The sequence below is a fragment of the Carlito syrichta genome, unplaced genomic scaffold (assembly GCF_000164805.1).
Source record: "Carlito syrichta isolate Samal-C Ts95f unplaced genomic scaffold, Tarsius_syrichta-2.0.1 Scaffold303193, whole genome shotgun sequence".
NCBI classification, from domain to species: Eukaryota; Metazoa; Chordata; class Mammalia; order Primates; family Tarsiidae; genus Carlito; species Carlito syrichta.
Window position 1 is genome coordinate 128,341 of NW_007247289.1, and position 19,324 is coordinate 147,664.

The 19,324-nt window shown below is 43.7% G+C and overlaps 1 protein-coding gene across 1 annotated transcript; it reads right to left on the reverse strand.

The window, feature by feature from the left end:
* Nucleotides 1–4,683: 4,683 nt before the first annotated feature.
* On the reverse strand, nt 4,684–15,753 carry LOC103260402 (interleukin-33-like). Its single transcript, XM_008058054.2, has 6 exons — nt 15,699–15,753; nt 12,726–12,821; nt 10,315–10,440; nt 9,449–9,496; nt 8,514–8,605; nt 4,684–7,203 (listed from the first exon to the last, which is right to left on the reverse strand). The coding sequence occupies exons 1-6, from the start codon at nt 15,751–15,753 to the stop codon at nt 6,985–6,987; spliced, it is 636 nt and encodes a 211-aa protein (XP_008056245.2). The 3' UTR covers nt 4,684–6,984.
* Between the last annotated feature and the right edge of the window lie 3,571 nt (nt 15,754–19,324).

Here is a 19,324-nt window from a genome sequence, read left to right on the forward strand (position 1 = left end):
CACTCACCTCAGCCTCCCAAAGCACGGGATTACAGGCTGAGCCACCAAGCCCAGCTAATTACATTGATTTTTAAATGTTAAGCCAATTCCTGGGATAAGTCTTACTTGGCCATGATGATTTAGAATTCCTTAAATATATATATATATATATATTTGTATATATAATGCATCATTTTTCTGTATTGTTGGATTTGATTTGCTAAATTTTTAAATTAGAATTCTTGTTTCTATGTTCAAAAAAACATTAGTCTGTGGTTTTCTTTTCTTGTAATATCTTTGTTTTTGATATCAGTGATTCTTGCCTCACAGGAAAATTCAATCAAATTTCCTCCTCTTTGCTGGGTGCTGTGGCTCACGCCTATAATCCCAGCACTTTGGGAGGCTGAGGTGAGAGGTTGCCTGAGTCCATTGGTTCGAGACCAGCCTGGGAAACTTGGCAAGATGCTGTCTCTACAATAAATAAAAAAATTAGCTGACTGTGGTTGTGTGTGCCTGTAGTTCCAGCTACGTGGAAGTCTGAGGCGGAAGGATCACCTGAGCCTAGCAGGTCAAGGCTAGGGTGACCATGAGCATGCCACTGCACCCCAGCCAGGGCGACAGATGAGACTCCAACTCAAGGGGAAAAAAAATGTCCTTCTCTTTAATTTTTCTGAGTGAGTTTGTGTTGAATTGATATTATGTCTTCCTTAAATGTTTGGAAGAATTCACTAGTGAAGACTGAGGTTTCCTTAATGGGACTTTAAGCCATAAGTTTAATTTTCTTTTTTTTTTTCTTTTTTCTTTTAAAGATGTGGGGTACAATTCAGGATTGGGTCTGCAAGTGGTCATCGTACAGGTAAAGTCGGGGCCTCCCGTTAGGCCCCACTTTGCAATAGGCCTGGTTTGAGATCGGGTCCTTATTGATGTCATGTGCCCTCTTCTCCCTCCCCTAGCAGTTTCTGACTGCTGCCAATCTCTTTCTTACAGTATTATGTTACATGTTCAGGGCCCGCTTGTGAGTGAGCACAGGGCCATTCATGTTGTCTGTTTCTCTTGTCTGTGTCTTTCAAGGAATTTGTCTGTTATTATTAAAGTTGTCAAGTTTGATACAGTGCTGCCCATATTTCCTTTTTATTACTTTAATATCCTTAGAATCTACTGATATCAACTCTCTTATGACTGATAACGATAACCTCTCTTCCCCCACCCCCTGATCATACTGGATAATTTTTGTTTTTTGAAATTTCTGGACAGTTATCCATTTTACTGATTTTCTCCAAGATACAGTCATTGATTTCTCTTCTTTTTTCAGACCCATAAAATATTATTAAATTACCACACAAGTTTTTAGTCATCACATTCCTATATCTTAGAACACCTGGACTTTTATCCAATGCTCTTTTGAAGGAATGTGAGTCTTTTACTTTACTCCTAGAGTTTTTATATTGATAATGTAATACTTGATACATATTGCTATGATCGGAATGGTTGTTTCCCCCACCGCATGTCGAAATCCTAACCCCTAAGGTGATGGCATAAGGAGGCAAGACCTTTGGGAGGTGATTAGCCCATGTGGGTGGAGCACTCGTGATTGGGATTTGTGCCCCTATAGAAGAGACCCCTGAGAGCTGGGTAGCCCCCTTGGCCATGTTAGGTTTCAACTGGAAGATGGTTGTCTAGGAAGTAGGCCCTTACCAAACACGGATCTGCCAGTGTCTTAATCTTAGACTCCCAGCCTCTGGAACTGTGAGAAACAAGCTTCTGTTTTTTATAAATGACCTGACTTACAGCATTTTGTTGTAGCAGCCTGAAGGGACCAACTTATTTGTAGGTTAAGAAGCATAAGTAAATACCAACGAGTTTAGTAAATTACTTCCATACAGGCCAGACTTCACTTATCCCCACTACATCTTTCAGAGGGCGAGTCCTCTTTTTTTTTTTTTTTGAGTTGGAGTCTCACTCTGTCACTCAGACTGGAGTGCAGTGGCTGTTCCCGGCCACCGCAGCCTCGACCTGCTGGGCTCTGGCGATCCTTCCGCCTCAGCCTTCCGAGTAGCTGGAACTACAGGCATGTGCTGCCATGCCTGGCTGATTTTTTGATTTATTGTAGAGATGAGGTCTCGCCAATTTGCCCAGGCAGATCTTGAACCCGCAGGCTCAGGCAATCCACTCACCTCAGCCTCCCAAAGCGCGGGATTACAGGCTAAAGCCACAGTTCTTTTTTTTTTTTGAGTTGGAGTTTCACTTTGTCACCCAGACTGGAGTGCAGTGGCGCTCCCGGCCACTGCAGCCTCGACGGGCTGGGCCTCAGCCTTCCGAGTAGCCGGAATTACAGGCGCGCGCTACCACGCCCGGCTGATTTTTTGATTTTATTGTAGAGATGAGGTCTCGCCTGCCCAGATGGGTTTCGAACCCACGGGTTCAGGCAATCCACTCGCCTCAGCCTCCCAAAGGTGGGGAATTACAGGCTGAGCCACCGAGCGTGGGTTCTGACTGTATTTTTAATGTTCTAATTGTATCTGGGAAAAATTGTTCTATGATTCAGGTTTGTCTGCTTTTCTTCTAAGCTAACCCTGAGTTCTTGCTATGTGCAAGGCAATTCTTATCAGTGTCCTAAGAAGCAAGTGTCACCATCGTCTCTTCTATGGGTAAAATTTGCTGTAAGCCACACTGAATAGAAAACTCAACACTAGCTTGAGCAGACACGGGTTTATCTTGCTCTCCCGACACGAAGCCTGCAGCTGCTTCCGTAAGTGTGTGGCACTTCCATACCACAAGACTAGCCTGGAGCCTCTGCACCGTCACACGCGACGTGGTGTCTTCCATTAGTTTCCCAGGAGCAGTCCCTGAGCTAAGGTTTGGTTTACTAAGGGCGTGTTTCCAAGAAAGACTGATAAGGGAGTTGGGCTGGGGTAGGGCTGGGCAGGGAGGGACCGGATGTAAGTCAAGTTCCAGGGAGTCAAGAATGTGATCTCAGGCTAAAGTCCAGCAGTGGGTAAATTTGGCATGAACTCCTGAGGGTTTCAGAGCGAAATTTAAGACAGATTTTTAAAATTTAAGCTCCCGACAAGGGAGCTGGGCTTCCGAAAGCCTTGTGAGACTAGGCTGGTGGGAAGAATGCAAACGCACACTTTCATCCCCGTGTGCAAGGGGACAAGGCAGCATCAGCCCTATAAAGGCTTGTAAGAAAAGCTGCAAGTGCTGGGTGTTGAAAGAACACAGAAGGTTGTGGTGACACGGGTGCGTGCACACAAGAGGTGGTATCAGATAATCCAGTGTAAAGAAATCCAGGGATATTGCAGCAGAGCACCCATACCGTCCACCGCGCCAGGACTGACTCATCTTTCCTTCCTGCCGTCTTTAACATGTAGGCCCTTGTCCCCACGCTGGTCACTTTATGGCCAGAAGTTGGCTGTCCATCCAGCTTCCTGTCTGTGGCCCAGGCAGGAACGAGTGAAAGACTGAAGAGGGGAGTGCTAGTCAAATGTGTCCCCTTAGAAGTTTTTTAAAAAAACCATTATCCGGCTTATGTGTTATCGTCCAGAAGTATGTCCAATGGTTACCACGTCCAGCTGCATGGGACTCTGGAAAATAGTGTATTTTTAGTTGGGTGTGCTGTTGTCTGTGACAAAATGAGTCTACTGGAGAAGAAGTAGGGGTAGAACAGTAGGTGGACAACTGTAAGAGTCGGTACTTCCAACTTAACAGGAAGAAACAGAGAGTGAGAGATGATATACCTTGCTGAAGTCGCGCAGCCTGGAAGCAGCAGACCAGGCCTCTGTTCTGAGTGTACTGGACGGTGGTGATTCACGCTTTCTCTTCAAGGGAGTGTTCTCTGTGCTAGGCACTGCAACCGGACTTAGACAAGGGCACTGTCATCTTAGCACCCCCACAGGAAGTAGCGGATTGATTCTAGAGCTATCAACTGGCCTTTGCTTTCATCTCTCAGTTCCTTAGATTCCTATGTCCCCATCCCCAGTCCTGATTGATACTAAGGGAGTGGACACAATGGAATGTACTCCTGTTGCCCGAGACCTGCAGAAAGAACCTGCTTGCCATGACCTTGAGGATGGACATGAGAGTAGGTGAGCGTGAATCTTAGGGTGTGGGGCAAGAGAATTCATTCTGCGTTTCCCCTGATGACAAGCCCATGTGGATCTCTCTCATCTTTGTCCAGCTGTGTTCTGCAGAGTTGGAGTTTTCAGACATATTGCACATATTTTAGTGTCTGTATGTGCAAGGAACATAGCTCAGGTTTCGTTTGTGCTTTCGTGGTACCTGGGAAAGTCCAGTATGAATGGTATTTATGTAATGCATAACTGCTAGAAGAGATTTCCGAGTTGTGTAGGTAGATGGTATGAAGGGGTAAGGAGCTTTGGGACAAGCCTTGAGCTGACCAGCAGTCAGCTAAAGGCTCTTCTGTCCATCAGGAAACTTCTCGGCCGGAGGGACAGAGACTGAAACTGTGATCTTCTGGCTTGTTTTGTTCTTCAGAAGTGGAGTTTATGAACCAATTGTTTTCCACTTGAATCAAGCTGTTTTCTGATTGGCAATTTTCTTTCAAATTCCCCCAACCTCAACTCTTGCTTATTTTTCTCAATTCTAGGTCATTTTATTTTTTTAAGTAAAATCTTCTTGGCAGTATTTCAGGGTGTCCAATAAATACATAAAAATCTAAAGAATATCAATAAAATGAGAGAAAAACAAATTTTGATACAATTTTAATTTCTGACACAATGAAATGAACAAACTCCCTTCAGTGATGGGTGTTTGGATTATCAAAACACATGTATATAAGTGACAAAAAATGTCACTCCGCATTTCTTTGTATTAGTCAGATTATACTGACTGTAATGATGGTGGGAAGGAAGCATTTTTTAAAAGAAAATCCAGCATGAAAAATAAGTTAGCCAAGTTGAAAGATATCTAAACAGGGACTCGGAAGTCTCAGATTGAAGTTCTGGTGCCGGTACGTGCTTGATTGTGGGTGAAAGTTACCAAACACCTCCTCTATGCTGGCCATCAGGATGGGCACTGAGAATACAAAGGTGAAAAGACACATCCCTTCTCTTGAAAAATCTTACTTGGTCTTGAATCACCAAAAATATCAGACAAATGACCTGCTCCAGAGACACTGCTGGATTGCGTATGCTTGCTTTCACTTTGGAATTTCAGAATATTGAGTCATTTTATGATAAAATTGTTATGGTCTCACATACTTTTGAAAAATACAGTTTATTTAAGAATAGGTACAATGTAGTAGATATATTTGGTTATTTAACAATTACTTTAAGTATATCATACAAATGTATGTGGTCAATATTTAGTGTTTTCACAGGGGGTGACATAGATTCTGCTTTTATTTTTGTCTCTTTGGTAAAATTATTGACAAAATAATTAAACAAAGATATATTCTTTTGTAATTGTGATACCCTCGTGCAGTAATTCTCAGCCTCTTTTATCTTATGTGCTACCGGAATTATATTCAATAAGTCTCAACAAATTAGAAATGAAAAAGTCCACACTTTCAGAAAGGGCTTATTTTGTAAGTATTTTGTTATTACGTTTATCATTTATCGGTATTAAGTCTAAGAAAAACTGTAGTAGACATTGCTAAGACTTTAAAATAAGCAAAAGCGATTTCTTTAGTAGTTAAAAATGTTATATAATTAAGTATAAATTTTACTACCTTGGTGATTGCAAACCACAAAGATGTTCAACAAAAATACTGCATTAGTAGATTTATCTAAAAATTCTACAACACTGGGTAGACAGAGCAGAATAAAGGTGCTGGCATCCAGAATTCAGGTGATGTGGAAATGAAGCACAGGGGTGCAAAAGACATCCCAAGGGTGTGACTGGTCAAAAGAAATGAAGAGAAAGAAGCAAAATAAACATTCTGCAATAAGCAAGGTCATAAGGAAGCTGGATGACAAAAAGACTTGTGCACATGGAAAGCAGGGATTAGGAGAAAACTGTCCCAGGTGACAATGAGCATAGACATGGGTCCTGGAAGTCTGGGTTGGGAGGGATGGCATGCCACAAACACGAGGGACAGTCAGTTACTGAAATTTCAATATCGTTTTTGTGCCCCATCTAGGCTCTGGTGGGTCAGAGGACATCTAGCCTCACCATAGCACTTCAATCCTGTCGTACTCACATGCTCTAAACTGTGTTGGGGCTCAGTACTTTTGAAAAAATGAAAACACGTTTTAGTTTGTTAGACATTCCAAGTGAATCAGATTTTATGCCTGCTCTAACGTTTATTTCACTAAGTAATCATGCCTTGCTTAAAGTAAACTTGGTATGCAAAAATCTGACTTCCAAAAATGAAATAGAAGTGAGGTCATTCACTTTGCAAACACTGAACTTGTTTTTCTTAATTTGTTGACTATACTTGCTTTCTCACACATGTATATTACCTGCCTAGGCGCTGAAGTTTCATACCCCTGACGGCAAGAAAGAGCTAATCTCGAGTGCTGTCTATGGCATCTACAAACTTTTGTGTTTTATTTCAGCTGAGAAATGGTCATCCTATGTAGCATCTGGTCGTCTTTGCACTAGCAGAACCAGTGTTTGGGCTTATTGTTTGGAACCAGGAAACATCATTTCCCAAAGTGGCCCTTTCACAAGGATCCCTGTCTGAAGAGTGACTTGAGCTGAGGCTTTGGCGTCTCCTTGGAGGTCTCGGCTCTAAATGTGAAGTTCTTTGTAGACTGAAAGTAAATAAAAGTAGATGCCAGGCTGCATGTCTTTAGAATATTAGCAGTTTCTTTATCAATACCCTAAATAATAATCCGGCTACTTGTACTGGACATGCAATTATCCAGAAAGAAACACAATGTAACTGAAAGGTTAGAAAAAAAATATTTCCATACATAATGAAGAAAACATTCCACAGCATGCTCAGTGGTCTCCATTCCCCTTAATTGTCACCTCTTTATCTCCCATCCCTTTTCCACCAGTAGCATTTGGGCCACCCAACCCAAGACCCACAGCTTTCCATCACATTGTTTTACAGAGCTTAAACAGGATGTTCTCACTACTGAAATTCTCAGAACAGCGTTCATTGATTAGAACAAGCTGATTATCCTTCACGCCTAAAAACGTTCCAGGAGCACTCTTACATTCAAATGAAACACATTCAAATGAAACACACTTGTAGGGCTTCTTATGAAGGACAAAGAAGGCCTGGTCTGGCAACGGATTTTTGCACTTATGGAGCTGAGGAAAAAAGAGAGAAAGTAATCCACATGAGAATGGGAAATTCAGAGTCAACCTTACCTCCTTATGTTAGAAACTAAAGGGAAATATTTATGACTTGGTATTTCTAGCAAGCCTGCTTAGTGAGGAGGGGAGGGGAGGGAGGAAGAAGTGAGTAGAGGGCCAGAGGGGCAGGGACAGATGTAATTTGATTCACTGACAGGCAATATAGTATACTTAGAGAGGTGATGGCTTTTGACATGGACTATCTCTGAGACCTTGGGCCTGTTGCTTTATCTCTCAAGTCTCAGTTTTCTAGTGTAGCTGCTTTCTAGATTAGTCAATCCCCAAAGCACCTACAGACATATGCATAATATAAATGATTGTCACTTTGAGTCACTAAGTTTTGGGGACAGTTTTTTACTCAGCAATTGCTGACCAATACAAAAACTCCACTGTAAAGCTGCTGTGTTAAATGAGATAGTATTTGCAAAACATTTAGCACAATGCTTGGTATGTAATAGAGCTCAGTCTAAGTCAGCTCTTATTATTACGTAGTCGTATATCCCAAACACGCTGTTAGATACAATTAGGGCTGTTCTGTTAAGGAAAATGCTGGTTTCTGTCCACTGTTCCTGATACTAATACCTCCCATGGCTGTGCTAGCTTTATAATTTTCTGTACTTTACAATTTACCTTCTATGTTATACTCTCCTGTTGTCTTCCTTGCCTCTACCTTTGGCTTGTTTGTTTCTCACAATATGTACAATTATTCATCATGACCAATGTAACAAACTAAGAAGAATATGCTGTGAAGTCTATGATCTGAATGTAGGTTGTCAGGCTATTCATAAATCTTGGCACAGGGAAATGTTTATGACCCTCCCTCTAGCAGGCTCAGAGTGGAAAATTATTTTTGCATTTGTTTAAGAAAACTGTATTACACAAACAAATATTTCTTTGAAGAACACAGCAGTTCCTAAAGCCAAAGAGAAAGGATTTGAGATCATTCTACACAGCAAACTTTAGTGAACATATGAATCTCTTGGAGATGTGTGAAAATACTGATTCTGATTCAGTGTTGGGGGAGCTTGAAACCCTGCATTTCTAACAAGCTCCCAGGTGATGCCATGCTGCTGGTGAAGTCTAGCTTCCAGTGGCAAGGGCACACACGTTGCTTTCCTCCCTTCCCTACTCCAGAAGCAATCGTTACTAGTAACTGATTGCGTTTTATGTGGAGCAGCACAAGCAGAACGCCTTCTGCAAAATAGCCCAACACCCAAATCTGCACAGGTTAGGAGAGTCCATCACGACAGTCATGTTTCTTTTACCTCCACAGAATGCTCCTTGTTGTTGGCGTGCAGCCAGAAGTCTTTTGCAGGACTCAGGGTCACCATTAACATCTTACCGTCAACAGCATCACCTTGCAATGAAGAAATCATCAACGATAAAATTAAGAATTTTAATTCATCTTACTTAAATGAATTTAACACCTAGGAAAAGGGTCTAAGATGTCACTTCGTTCACCAACAGGCCTCTTAGAAATATCTGTATCCAAACAAAAATCATGGGTAAGTGAAGGGTGCTTCTGAACTGGAGAGAGGTTAGTTTCTTACAGGCTTTCTAACTGGAGAACTGTGACTTGAACGGGCACTTCTCTGGGCGTCAGCTTCCTGTCTGCAAGCCAAGCCACCAGCAGTGTATCCCACTAGCCGACCCCTCTTTCTGAATAGTAACAGATTATTTCCCAGCCTGCCTCCTTATGGCTAAGTGCAGCAACATGACGGATTCTGGTGTGTGCGCGACGAGCAGGGTATTGGTGCAACTACTATGCTGTGCCCTTCAAGGGACACAGAGTGCACACATCGGCTTTCCTCTGTCCTGCCTACTGGACACTGTCACGGACTCAGGCAATCCTGACCCACATGCATGCTGGCGACCCCAAGGCAGCAGGACTGGGTCCTGGCACAGCTTGTGGAGCAGAACTGCCATTCTAGCCCTGGCTAAGGAAGGCATGAAATGTTATCTAGCTTAAACCACTGTTATGTTGGATCTCTGTTCAGTGTAGCCAATACTTTATCCTAACTATTAAGCTGCAAAATGGACGGGAAGGAGTAAATCCGGTAAGAATCCCAAGATTTTTCCACGAGCGTGGGTTGGAGAGAAACTTCTGAGATGGTCTTCTTTTCCCATGGGGCATTTCGGATTTATCTTAACCCCAAACTTAAGAATTCAAGCACTGTAGCTACCCAGTCCTCCAAATTACCTGATTCACTGGAATATGAAGACTCGTAGTAATGCAGTAACACCTTGCCTGAAAGAGAATGCATGAAATCTTTCAGGTGTGATACAATTTTATCAAAAGATTTCAGTTCCAGCATATATATAACATTAGAAAATATCTGCAAACTTTTACAGTTTTGAGAAGAGTCTCAAAAACATGTGACTATGCTTTGATGAATTCTCCAAAACAATTGTTGGCATTTAATGTTAACATTTAATATATATATATTTTTTGAGTTGGGAGTCTCACTCCGTTGCCCAGACCGGAGTGCAGTGGCCCCTCCCGGCCACCGCAGCCTCGACCTGCTGGGCTCCGGCGATCCTTCCGCCTCGGCCTTCCAAGTAGCTGGAACTACAGGTGCGCGCTACCACGCCCGGCTAATTTTTTTTTTTAGTTATTGTAGAGATGAGGTCTCGCCAAGTTGCCTGGGCGGGTCTTGAATCCATGGGCTCAGGCAATCCACTCGGCCTCCCAAAGTGTGGGATCACAGGCTGAGCCACTGAGCCCGGCAACCTTTCATATGTTTTAATAACATCATCGGAACATTATTTTAATAAAAGTCGTACTTGGGTGGAAAGATCTAGTGGGCAATCTGGAGACAGCAAATGCCGTGGTCCCCGCTCCCGCCTTTCACAACAGATACCACTTCTCAGTATCAGCACTGTTCTGCGACGACCTGTGACTAAGCTTCTGAGGCCTCCTCAAGGTAACCATGTTCAGGCATCCACTGCTACTGCATGGGCATCCGCACACAGCATGGGCTACTTGTCTGGACTAAGTTAACGGTTTGGTAGACTTTCGTTTACTAGTGATCACTGCATTATCACAGACAAAAGGAAATGCTCTACCTTTCTCTTGATCTTTCCCCAGGTCTTCCACATAGATCTCGTAACTTCCTTCCTCCATAACAAATGTGACGGATTGGTCATTATATGTGCTCAGAGAAGCAAAAGATTCTGTAATAGGCGAACTTCCTGTCATTAAGAATTCAAAGAGCTTGTCAGGAACAATTCTTTTGACAGCCTTTTAAAAAATGCTCCCTCAAAGGATTTTTTTTCTTTTTTTGAAATTTGAGCTGCACTTGGGCTGTCACTGTTGAATAGATGATAGCCTTTGGCACAAGCTCTGCTTAAGCTCAAACACTGAGGTGTAACACCCGAATGGAATTAGAAGCGCTAGTCTACTTCAGGAAGGTCCCAGGAGGCCATGTCAGTCAGTTCACGGGAGAATTTGGTGGGGAGAAAGAGGATGGAAAGTGGCAATCATCCCTGAGGAGGCCTCCGGTTCCCAGTTCCCTGTGGTCTGGGATCAGATCTTGACAGACTGTGTCTTGATAGAGATAAATGAGGGTTCATTTATAAGGCATGGAATCATCCAGAGACTTCCAGGGACACTTCATGTAGTGCTCCCAACTTTTTTGTTTTTGAGTTGGAGTCTCAACCCGGGCTGGAGTGCAGTGGTGAGCCTGCAGCTTACTGTGGCCTTGATCTCCTGAGCTCAGGCGACCCTCCTGCCTCAGCCTCCCGAATAGCTGGGGCGACAGGCACAAGACACCACACTCGGCCCAACTTTTAAAAAAAGTCACAATACACAATACACAAAATGATAATATTTTTACAGCTTGCTGAGGTAAATTGGAACAGATTTAAGGACTACCTGTATGGGGCCTGAAAAAAAATCATGACACAGGTATTTTCTTTACATTATAAAATTTTGCTAAGAAAAAAATAATTTACAAAACATTAAGAAGAATGTTAAATACTGAGCTTGAGTTTGTATATGAACTTCTAAAGTAAATGATTTAGAGAATCTTTAGTATTGTTTTGGGAAACCTAAACATTTATATCAGAAGTATACTTGAAATGGTAACATGCAATTTCCTGGTCAAATTTTTTTTTTTGAGTTGGAGTCTCACTCTGTCGCCCAGACTGGAGTGCAGTGGCCGCTCCCGGCCACCGCAGCCTCGACCTGCCAGGCTCTGGTGATCCTTCCGCCTCAGCCTTCCGAGTAGCCGGAACTACAGGCGTGAGCTACCACGCCCGGCTGATTTTTTTATTTATTGTACAGATGAGGTCTCGCCGCCCAGGCGGGTCTCAAACCCGCAGGCTCAGTCAATCCACTCACCTCAGTCTCCCTGGTCAAATTTTTTAATGACAATCTCTTCACTTCTCAATAGTCACCATCAGCCTGGGGTTTTGCACAAGTAGGTGATAAAATTTAAAGTCATTTTAACTGCTATTTTAAATGTATAAAGTGTTGGAATTATATTTAAAAATACAATAGCTCCTTCCCTCTATTTTATGGTCAAAATGTTAAAATTCATGGGGATAATGTGCTCCCCCAGCCAAAGATAATATATTTTCACCGAGAGTACTACACACGGGATTCTAATCCAAAAAAGCATTTAAAAATAATGGCGGCATACTAGTTATAGAATGCACACACACTGTTAGAACAGCGCCCCTGTACCTAGTTTGGACACCGTTAAATAGACACACTGGTTGCAGATGGACAGAAGTTTCTGATACACGTTGAAGACACAGCCTAGGGGCTACTACTTGGAGTAGCACTTGCTAGGGTCTTGCGTCTTACCTCCCTCTCCCCCCATGCCATCCCGGGACCAGTCATACCCGTGGTACTTGGGGTGTGAAGTGCTCTAGAATTGTCCTGGACTTCTGACAGACAAAAGTGCTTCACAGTAAATGACTGCCGAAAGGGAGTGGGTACCAGGTGTTCTTTGTGCTTTCCACCTGCAGGACAGGATAGAGGCAGGAGGGACCATCAATTGCCACCCTGCAGAAATGCCCCTTTGAGGATTCCCCGTGAAGGCTGCTTGCTGAGAGTGGTAACTGACTCCAGGGCTTTGGCCACTCCATGGTCTGAAGGAATCAACACCCCCTGACACACTTATGCCCCAGTAGAGCACACCCACTGGACAGCAGGAGAAAGAAAACTAGTCACTCCAGTCCCATCACTCAAAAGGCAACCACTATTAACATTTTAGTTTGCTTCCTTGAAGTAAAAAAATCACTTAACATATTGTGAACATATTTATATATGTCGTATTGTATCTTCTGCTCTCATGCTACTAAAGATTCTTTATATGCCCTTTTTTGAACGGCTGAAAAACAGTTCATCACCCTTACTCTTTTCCAGAAGGAAAATCTGGGTGAGAAAAAAAAGTATATTCTTGGATGAGATAAGTGGAGGCAAACAGATACCTGCCACTATTCCCAGGAAAAGTGTAGTTCCCCCTTACCTGCTTTTAGTGAAGACCTTTTCCTTTTTGATTTAAGGCCAGAGCATGTCATCACAGAGTATCCATCACAACCTTCCTCTGCCTTCTGCTTAGAGTCTAAATAATTGAAAAAAATGTGAGACACTCTCATTCCATCCATTTTTAATTCCTTTTACAAACCCTGAGTATAGCAGACCAAGAAAGCAAGTACGGGGCCACAGTATCTTATCAGAAACCCTTGAGGCCAGTTGTGTTTCAAACTCCAGAGTGGTTTAGATTTTGGAGCATATACTGTATATATGTAGCACCCCCAGGGATGGGAGCAGCATTCCATAATCAAAAATTCATTAATTTCATAGCCAAACAGGAAAATTGATACAAAGATCTTATGTTAGTTCAAAGAAATAAAGACCTCACATTAGTTCAGGTCAGGATTTAACTGAAAAATGATTTCAGGTCATATTTTTCAGCCACATAAGTAATGAAAAACTTTAGGTCTTTAGAAAAAATGCTGTTTTTTGGAATTTCATATGAAGGACGTGGATCTATACCCAAACATGTCAAACTTTGCCTGAGGGGGAACTTCTGTTCATATGAAAGCTGTAATCTTTTCTACTTATTTAGAATACATTTTTAGTAATTTTGGAGGGATGGCTACATTCTAATAAAGGTTAGTAACATGAAAATAACTGGTATTTACTAAGTGTCTACAGTGGGCCAGACATTAAAGTTTTATGTATATTTTCATGTACTCCTTCACAATAACCTTGCAGGGCTGGTATTATTATCCTCATTTTAACAGATGATGATCTCAGGTTCTCAAGAGTCATGACACTTGCCCAAAGGCACAGGGCTGGTAAGAAGTTGTGACTGAGGGGTAATACCAAAGTTGTTATTTCCCCTACAGTCTACTTACCTTCACCTAAGAAAATGCTACACTACAGTTTGAGGAAACTAGCACAGCACAAATTCAAATTAAATCAGTTGAAGTAAAAAAGTTAAGCAGTTATTCAGTCATTCTGATTTCATTCAGCTAAAGAAAAATCTAAGCTGGGCTTGGTGGCTCAGCCTGTAATCCTGCACCTTTGGGAGGCTGAGGTGAGTGGATTGTCTGAGCCCGCGGGTTCGAGACCCACCTGGGCAACTTGGCAAGACCTCATCTCTACAATAGATCAAAAAATTAGCCAGGCGTGGTAGTGCGCGCCTGTAGTTCCAGCTACTTAGAAGGCTGAGGCAGAAGGATCACTGGAGCCCAGCAGGTCGAGGCTGCGGTGGCCAGGAGCGGCCACTGCACTCCAGTGGGAGCAGCCACTGCACTCCAGTCTGGGCGATGGAGTGAGACTCCAACTCAAAAACAAAAAAAGAAAGATCTAAGTCTCAAATTGAAAATTAAGTTTGCTATTTGGAAGTTATGAAAAGGCTTCCAGAGCCGGATGGAAAAGAAAATTGTAACATGAGTCATAGGATCTCAATTTTTAACATTATATAGTAAATGAATTATCAAGCAATACAGTATACTCAGATTTCAATTATTCACAGTAATTAAGAAAATAATTATTTGTGACTTAGGGACTCATTCTATGATTTTTGATTCTCTAGATTTGCCTTCCTAAAATAATGCCATTTAAAGTTAAGTGGAATCAACTGTTATTAGCCACTTTTTTTTAAAGTCAGTGTCTCACTCTGTCAAACAGGCCGGAGTGCAGTGGCACACTTATGGCTCACTGCAGCCTCAGACTCTTGGGCTCAGGAGATTCTTCCGCCTTAGTTTCCCAAGTGGCTGTAACTACAGGTGTGGGCCACTATGCCTAGCTAATGTTTTTTTTTTTTTGTAGAGACGAGATACTGTTGTGCTGCCTAGGCAGGTCTCAAACTCCTGGGCACAAGCAATTCTCCTGCCTCAGCCTCCCAAAGTGCTGAGTCACCACGCCTGGCCTATCAGCTGCTATTGTGAATTATCTACATCTTGCCTCCAGTCCAGATTGGAAGCTGCCTTCAAGTGTCTTCAACTGTCTGAACAGACAGAAGAAGACCACTTCATTATATTCACATTCGTCCTAAACTGCCTAACGTTGCTTTGTAATTCAGAGATACCAACTGCAGCATCTCACATTTTTACAGTAGAGTTTTTACAAAGATAATTCACAGAGCTAGCTAGTGCCACAGTGAGCAGTGGACTAGTTCTCTTGATAGCTAATTTAATACAGTGACTTATTAACTGCTGTTCAGTCCATTTTCAGCTGCTACAGACTGGGTCTAAAGAAAAAAATTAATTTCTCTGTGCTCATGGGGCTGGCAAGTCCAAGAGCATGACCCTGGCACCTGGTAAAGGTCACTGTGTGGCAGAAGAGGGGCAGACAAGAGTGAGGACGAAAGACAGAGGAAGTCGAGCAAACCTGCTCTTCTGACTAGCCCAGTCTTGCTTTAATGAGCCTCCTCCTGCAATGGCAGCATGAATCCATGCGTGAGGGTGGTGCCCTCATGCAACAATGGCTTCTAGAAGGTCCAGCTGCCTACACTGCTACAATGGCTAATCAGCCTTTTGCCTAAATTAGCTCATGTTTTACTGTAAGTGGATTTTTGACTGTGGCGTGCTGCCCCGTCCCTTCTGAGGCTGCTGCATTGACACTGTCTACATGCAGCGTCACAGTTCCAAGATCTAAAAGACTCTCACCTTCATTTGATACACAGCTGGTCTCAGGGGCTTCTGATAGGTGCCAGGGCCCCATACTTTCTTTCTTGGTCTGCCTCTCTCAGGGCTGGTGAGAGGATGCAGCTGAATAGAGTGAGCGCAGTGACCTAGTTTGGAGTTCAAGAAGATTCTTGTAGCTAATTTCATCATAGCAACAGCACAGGTTGCCTCAGGGATTTCTGGTGAGTAAATGGGAGGCGGCCTGGAAATTCTTCTGTGATCCTGCCACTCAGAGAACCAGACCGTGGCTGACAGAAACCACAGAGGCAAACCACTTTGCCTTTCATTGCTTCCCCACATACCTGTTTCCTCGGAGTCTCTTACAGCTGCTCCCGTCCCTTGACCTGCCTGTGGCATCTGACCACAGCCTTTTTGAGCCCCTCTTCCCTTGCTGCCACGTTACAGTCCTTTCAGGCTCTCCTTGTTTCTCTCTGATGGGTTCACCTCAGTTTCTTGTTAGTTATCCCACCTCTTCTGTTCCTAAAGTGTTGGTGTCCCTCCGGGTTTTGTCTTTCGCCTTCTCTTCTCACTCTGAACTTTCTTTCTGGGCAATCTTGCTTGAGCCAAGGACTTGAAGCATCTTTTCTTTTGAGTAGAAGTCTCACTCCGTCGCCCAGGCTGGAGTGCAGTGGCACGCTGACTGCCACCCCAGCGTGGACCTGCTGGGCTCCAGCGGTCCTTCAGCCTCAGCCTTCCACTGCCACACCCAGCTTTTTTTTTTTTTTTTTTTTTAATTGTAAAGAAGAGGTCTTGCCAAGGTGCCCGGGCTGGTCTTGAACCTGTGGGCTCAGGCAGTCAAACTCCCCTTGGCCTCCTAAAGTGCTGGGAAGACAGGTTGAGCCACCGAGCCCAGCCTGAAGCATCTGATGACTCCCTAGACTGTAGCTCTGTCTTTAGTCCTTCTCCTGAGGGTTTGACTCGTTGCTCTTTCTCCCCTGGGCATTTTGACTCAGTTACCTTAAAGCATCTCTACTTCTACGTATATTCTCCTGGATTCTGGACATCTCTACCGGGATGACCTACAGCAGCCGTAAACTAAAACATCCCTTAGTCCATTGTCTGCTGCCATCACAGGATACCACAGACTGGGTAACTTGTAAAGAAAAGAGATTTATTTGGCCCACAAAAATGAAGAAGGCATTCCATGGCAAGAAAGTGTGTGTGTGTGCGCGCGCGCACGCGCGCCAGGGAAAGGATGGGCGCTGAACTTCATGCTTCTATCAGGCATCCACTCCTGCAAAAGCTCATACGTGCCAAGGTAACAGCATGAATCCATAAAGGAGAGCAGAGCCCTCGTAATGCAATCCCCTCCATATGAAATAATGGCTGTCTTTGTCTTCCTCTAACCCAGCTGTATTTGTCCTGAACTACCTACTGCTGGAAGAACAGCACAGCCGTCTATCACGACCTGCCCAATGCTGCCATCAGAAGGCTGAGGATCGCATGTCTTCCTCTCTCTCACTCCACCCATGCCACAGGCCATCATCTGGACTCCGCCTTCTGAAGGTATCTGAAACATGAGCCTGCCTCCATGCCCCGCCTTCTTGGGTCTGGCCTTCCCGTTGGTTTCCTGGATGAACGCCAGCGCTGCCGAGCAGCTCGTGTCAGCAGCCTTGCCCACTCACACTGTCGCCACCCCACCCCAAGGCGCTGTCTCAGGAGTCAAGGCCTCCTGCCATGGCCCGGGTTCTTACTGTCCGCGGGATAAAGCCGAAGCTCCTTCGCTGTAACAGAAGGTGCTCGATGGCTAGACTCAAACCGAAGAGGTGGAGCTCTACCCAGTTCTAGTGGACCAGGACCACACAAGACATGGGCCTGGGGTTTCCAGGTCTTTGGGTTTTTGAAAGAAACGATACACTTAGTTTTCTATTTAAAATCTCCTAATCTTAAAAAACTGCCTAATTAAAACAGCACCCACAATGCTGTTCAGTCCTAATGAAGTCCTCCTGCTGGATCTGCTCCAAAGCTCCACACCATGACCGCTGGCTAGATCCATGGACGAAGGAGGCCAGACGTTAGGGAGGGGAGAATTGATGGATGTAGGAAAGAGGAACTAGGAGAGGGGACAGGCTTGGCCCTGGGGAGGCGGTCACTACTCCAGGCGAAGAAGTTCTGCACCCTGTGGACACCAGAGGCAGGATGTCCTGGCGTGGCCTGAGCTCATGTGGGACTGGCTGTGTGGATACCTGCAGTGGTTGGACACCGAGTTTTGCGACTTTGTGAACTGTGGCTTGTGTCAGAGCCTGGTAGCCCAAGAGAGGAGAAAAAGCTAAATGTGCTTTTTGTCTCGTTGCTGAGATCTCAGAGGAGAGGTTTACTTAAAAAAACAGGATGTGACTTTTTTGCATTGTGAGTTGTGAGAAGCAGTTCATACCTGTCAATACACCTCAAAGGCATCTGTTGAGTTTCTCAATGGGGGTGTTTAAGATTACCCTTTTAGTTCTGTAGTCACCCCCTTATCCATGGTTTTGCTTTCTGTGGTCTCAGTTACCTGTGGTATAGTACCATAAGCCATTTTGAAAGAGACAGAGAAAGATTGCCTTCATATACTTTCACTACAGCACGTTACTATGATTGCCCTATTTATTTATCGGTTATTGCCATTAATCTCTTACTGTGCCTAACTTATAAGCTTTATTATAGGCATGTGTTGCAGGGAAAAGCACAGTCCATATGGGACTTGGTATTTTCCCTGGTTTCAGGCATCAACTGAGTGTCTTGGAATGTATCCCTCAAGGATAAGGGGGGAACTACTGTGTTAAGCTGAGCCAATATTATTGGAAAGAAAGATCTGTTAACAATAAAAATAATGTGATGTCTTCTACAGCCATATAAATGAGTTGGAGATTATTTGCATCACTGTCTTCTAAATGGTGTAGATAAGTAGTGAGGACCACCGCGCCCTTCAAGGAGAGGCTGCATTTTTTTTGTACGACGCTAGCAACTTTAGCATCAACTCTGGCCTAATCCCTCATTTCAGGGGACTCTCTGTCAAGAGTCCACCTTCCTTGGGGTACATGGAAAGTGCAATCTTTATTGAGAGGGAACCTGGGGACCTGTAGTCACTTCCATTGAGTCACTGTTCCTACAGAGAGCATTCTGACTCAACCACAAGTGAAAGAGTTAATTTAAATGTGATTTCCTGGTCATTCAGAAACCACAGTCAAATGAGTATTTTCCCTGGACACCAAAGAACAGTGTGGGTGGGCCAGAGCCTCAGGAAGGACAGAACAGAAGGGGAATGATACTCTTGAACGCTGTTTTCTCTTCCAGCCTTGACGCGGTGCTCAGACAAATGGAGAGGCGCTTGAAGGACAAGGAGCTGCCAGTCCTTACCATCGTTCCCCATCTGCCATTTTCTCTGCAGCTCACCAGAGCTCTGTTAACGTTCTTTTGTGTTACTGCTCTCATATGAAAAACAGGAATATACACCACCAGTCACAAAAAGGTGAAATACCATGGCATCTTCCTAACCAGAGCCGTGAAAGACCTTTACAACGAAAACTACAAAACACTGCTCAAAGAAATCAAAGATGACACAAACAATGAAAAGATATTCCAGGCTCATGAAAGAATCAACACTGTTAAGATGTCCATCCTACCCAAGGCAATCTACAGATTTAATGCGATTAAACCCATTAAATTACCAGCAGCATTCTTCTCAGACCTGGAAATGACAATACAGGAATTCATATGGAAACATAAACAACCACGAATAGCCAAAACAATCCTCAGCAAAAACAAAAACAAAAAAACCCAAAGTGGGAGACATCACATTCCCAGACTTTAAACTTTATTATAAAGCTACAATAATCAAAACAGCCTGGAATTGGTACAAGAACAGGCATATAGACTAATGGAACAGGATAGAGATTCCAGAAGCAAAACCTCAATTTCCCAACCTACTTATCTTTGACAAGGCCTCCAC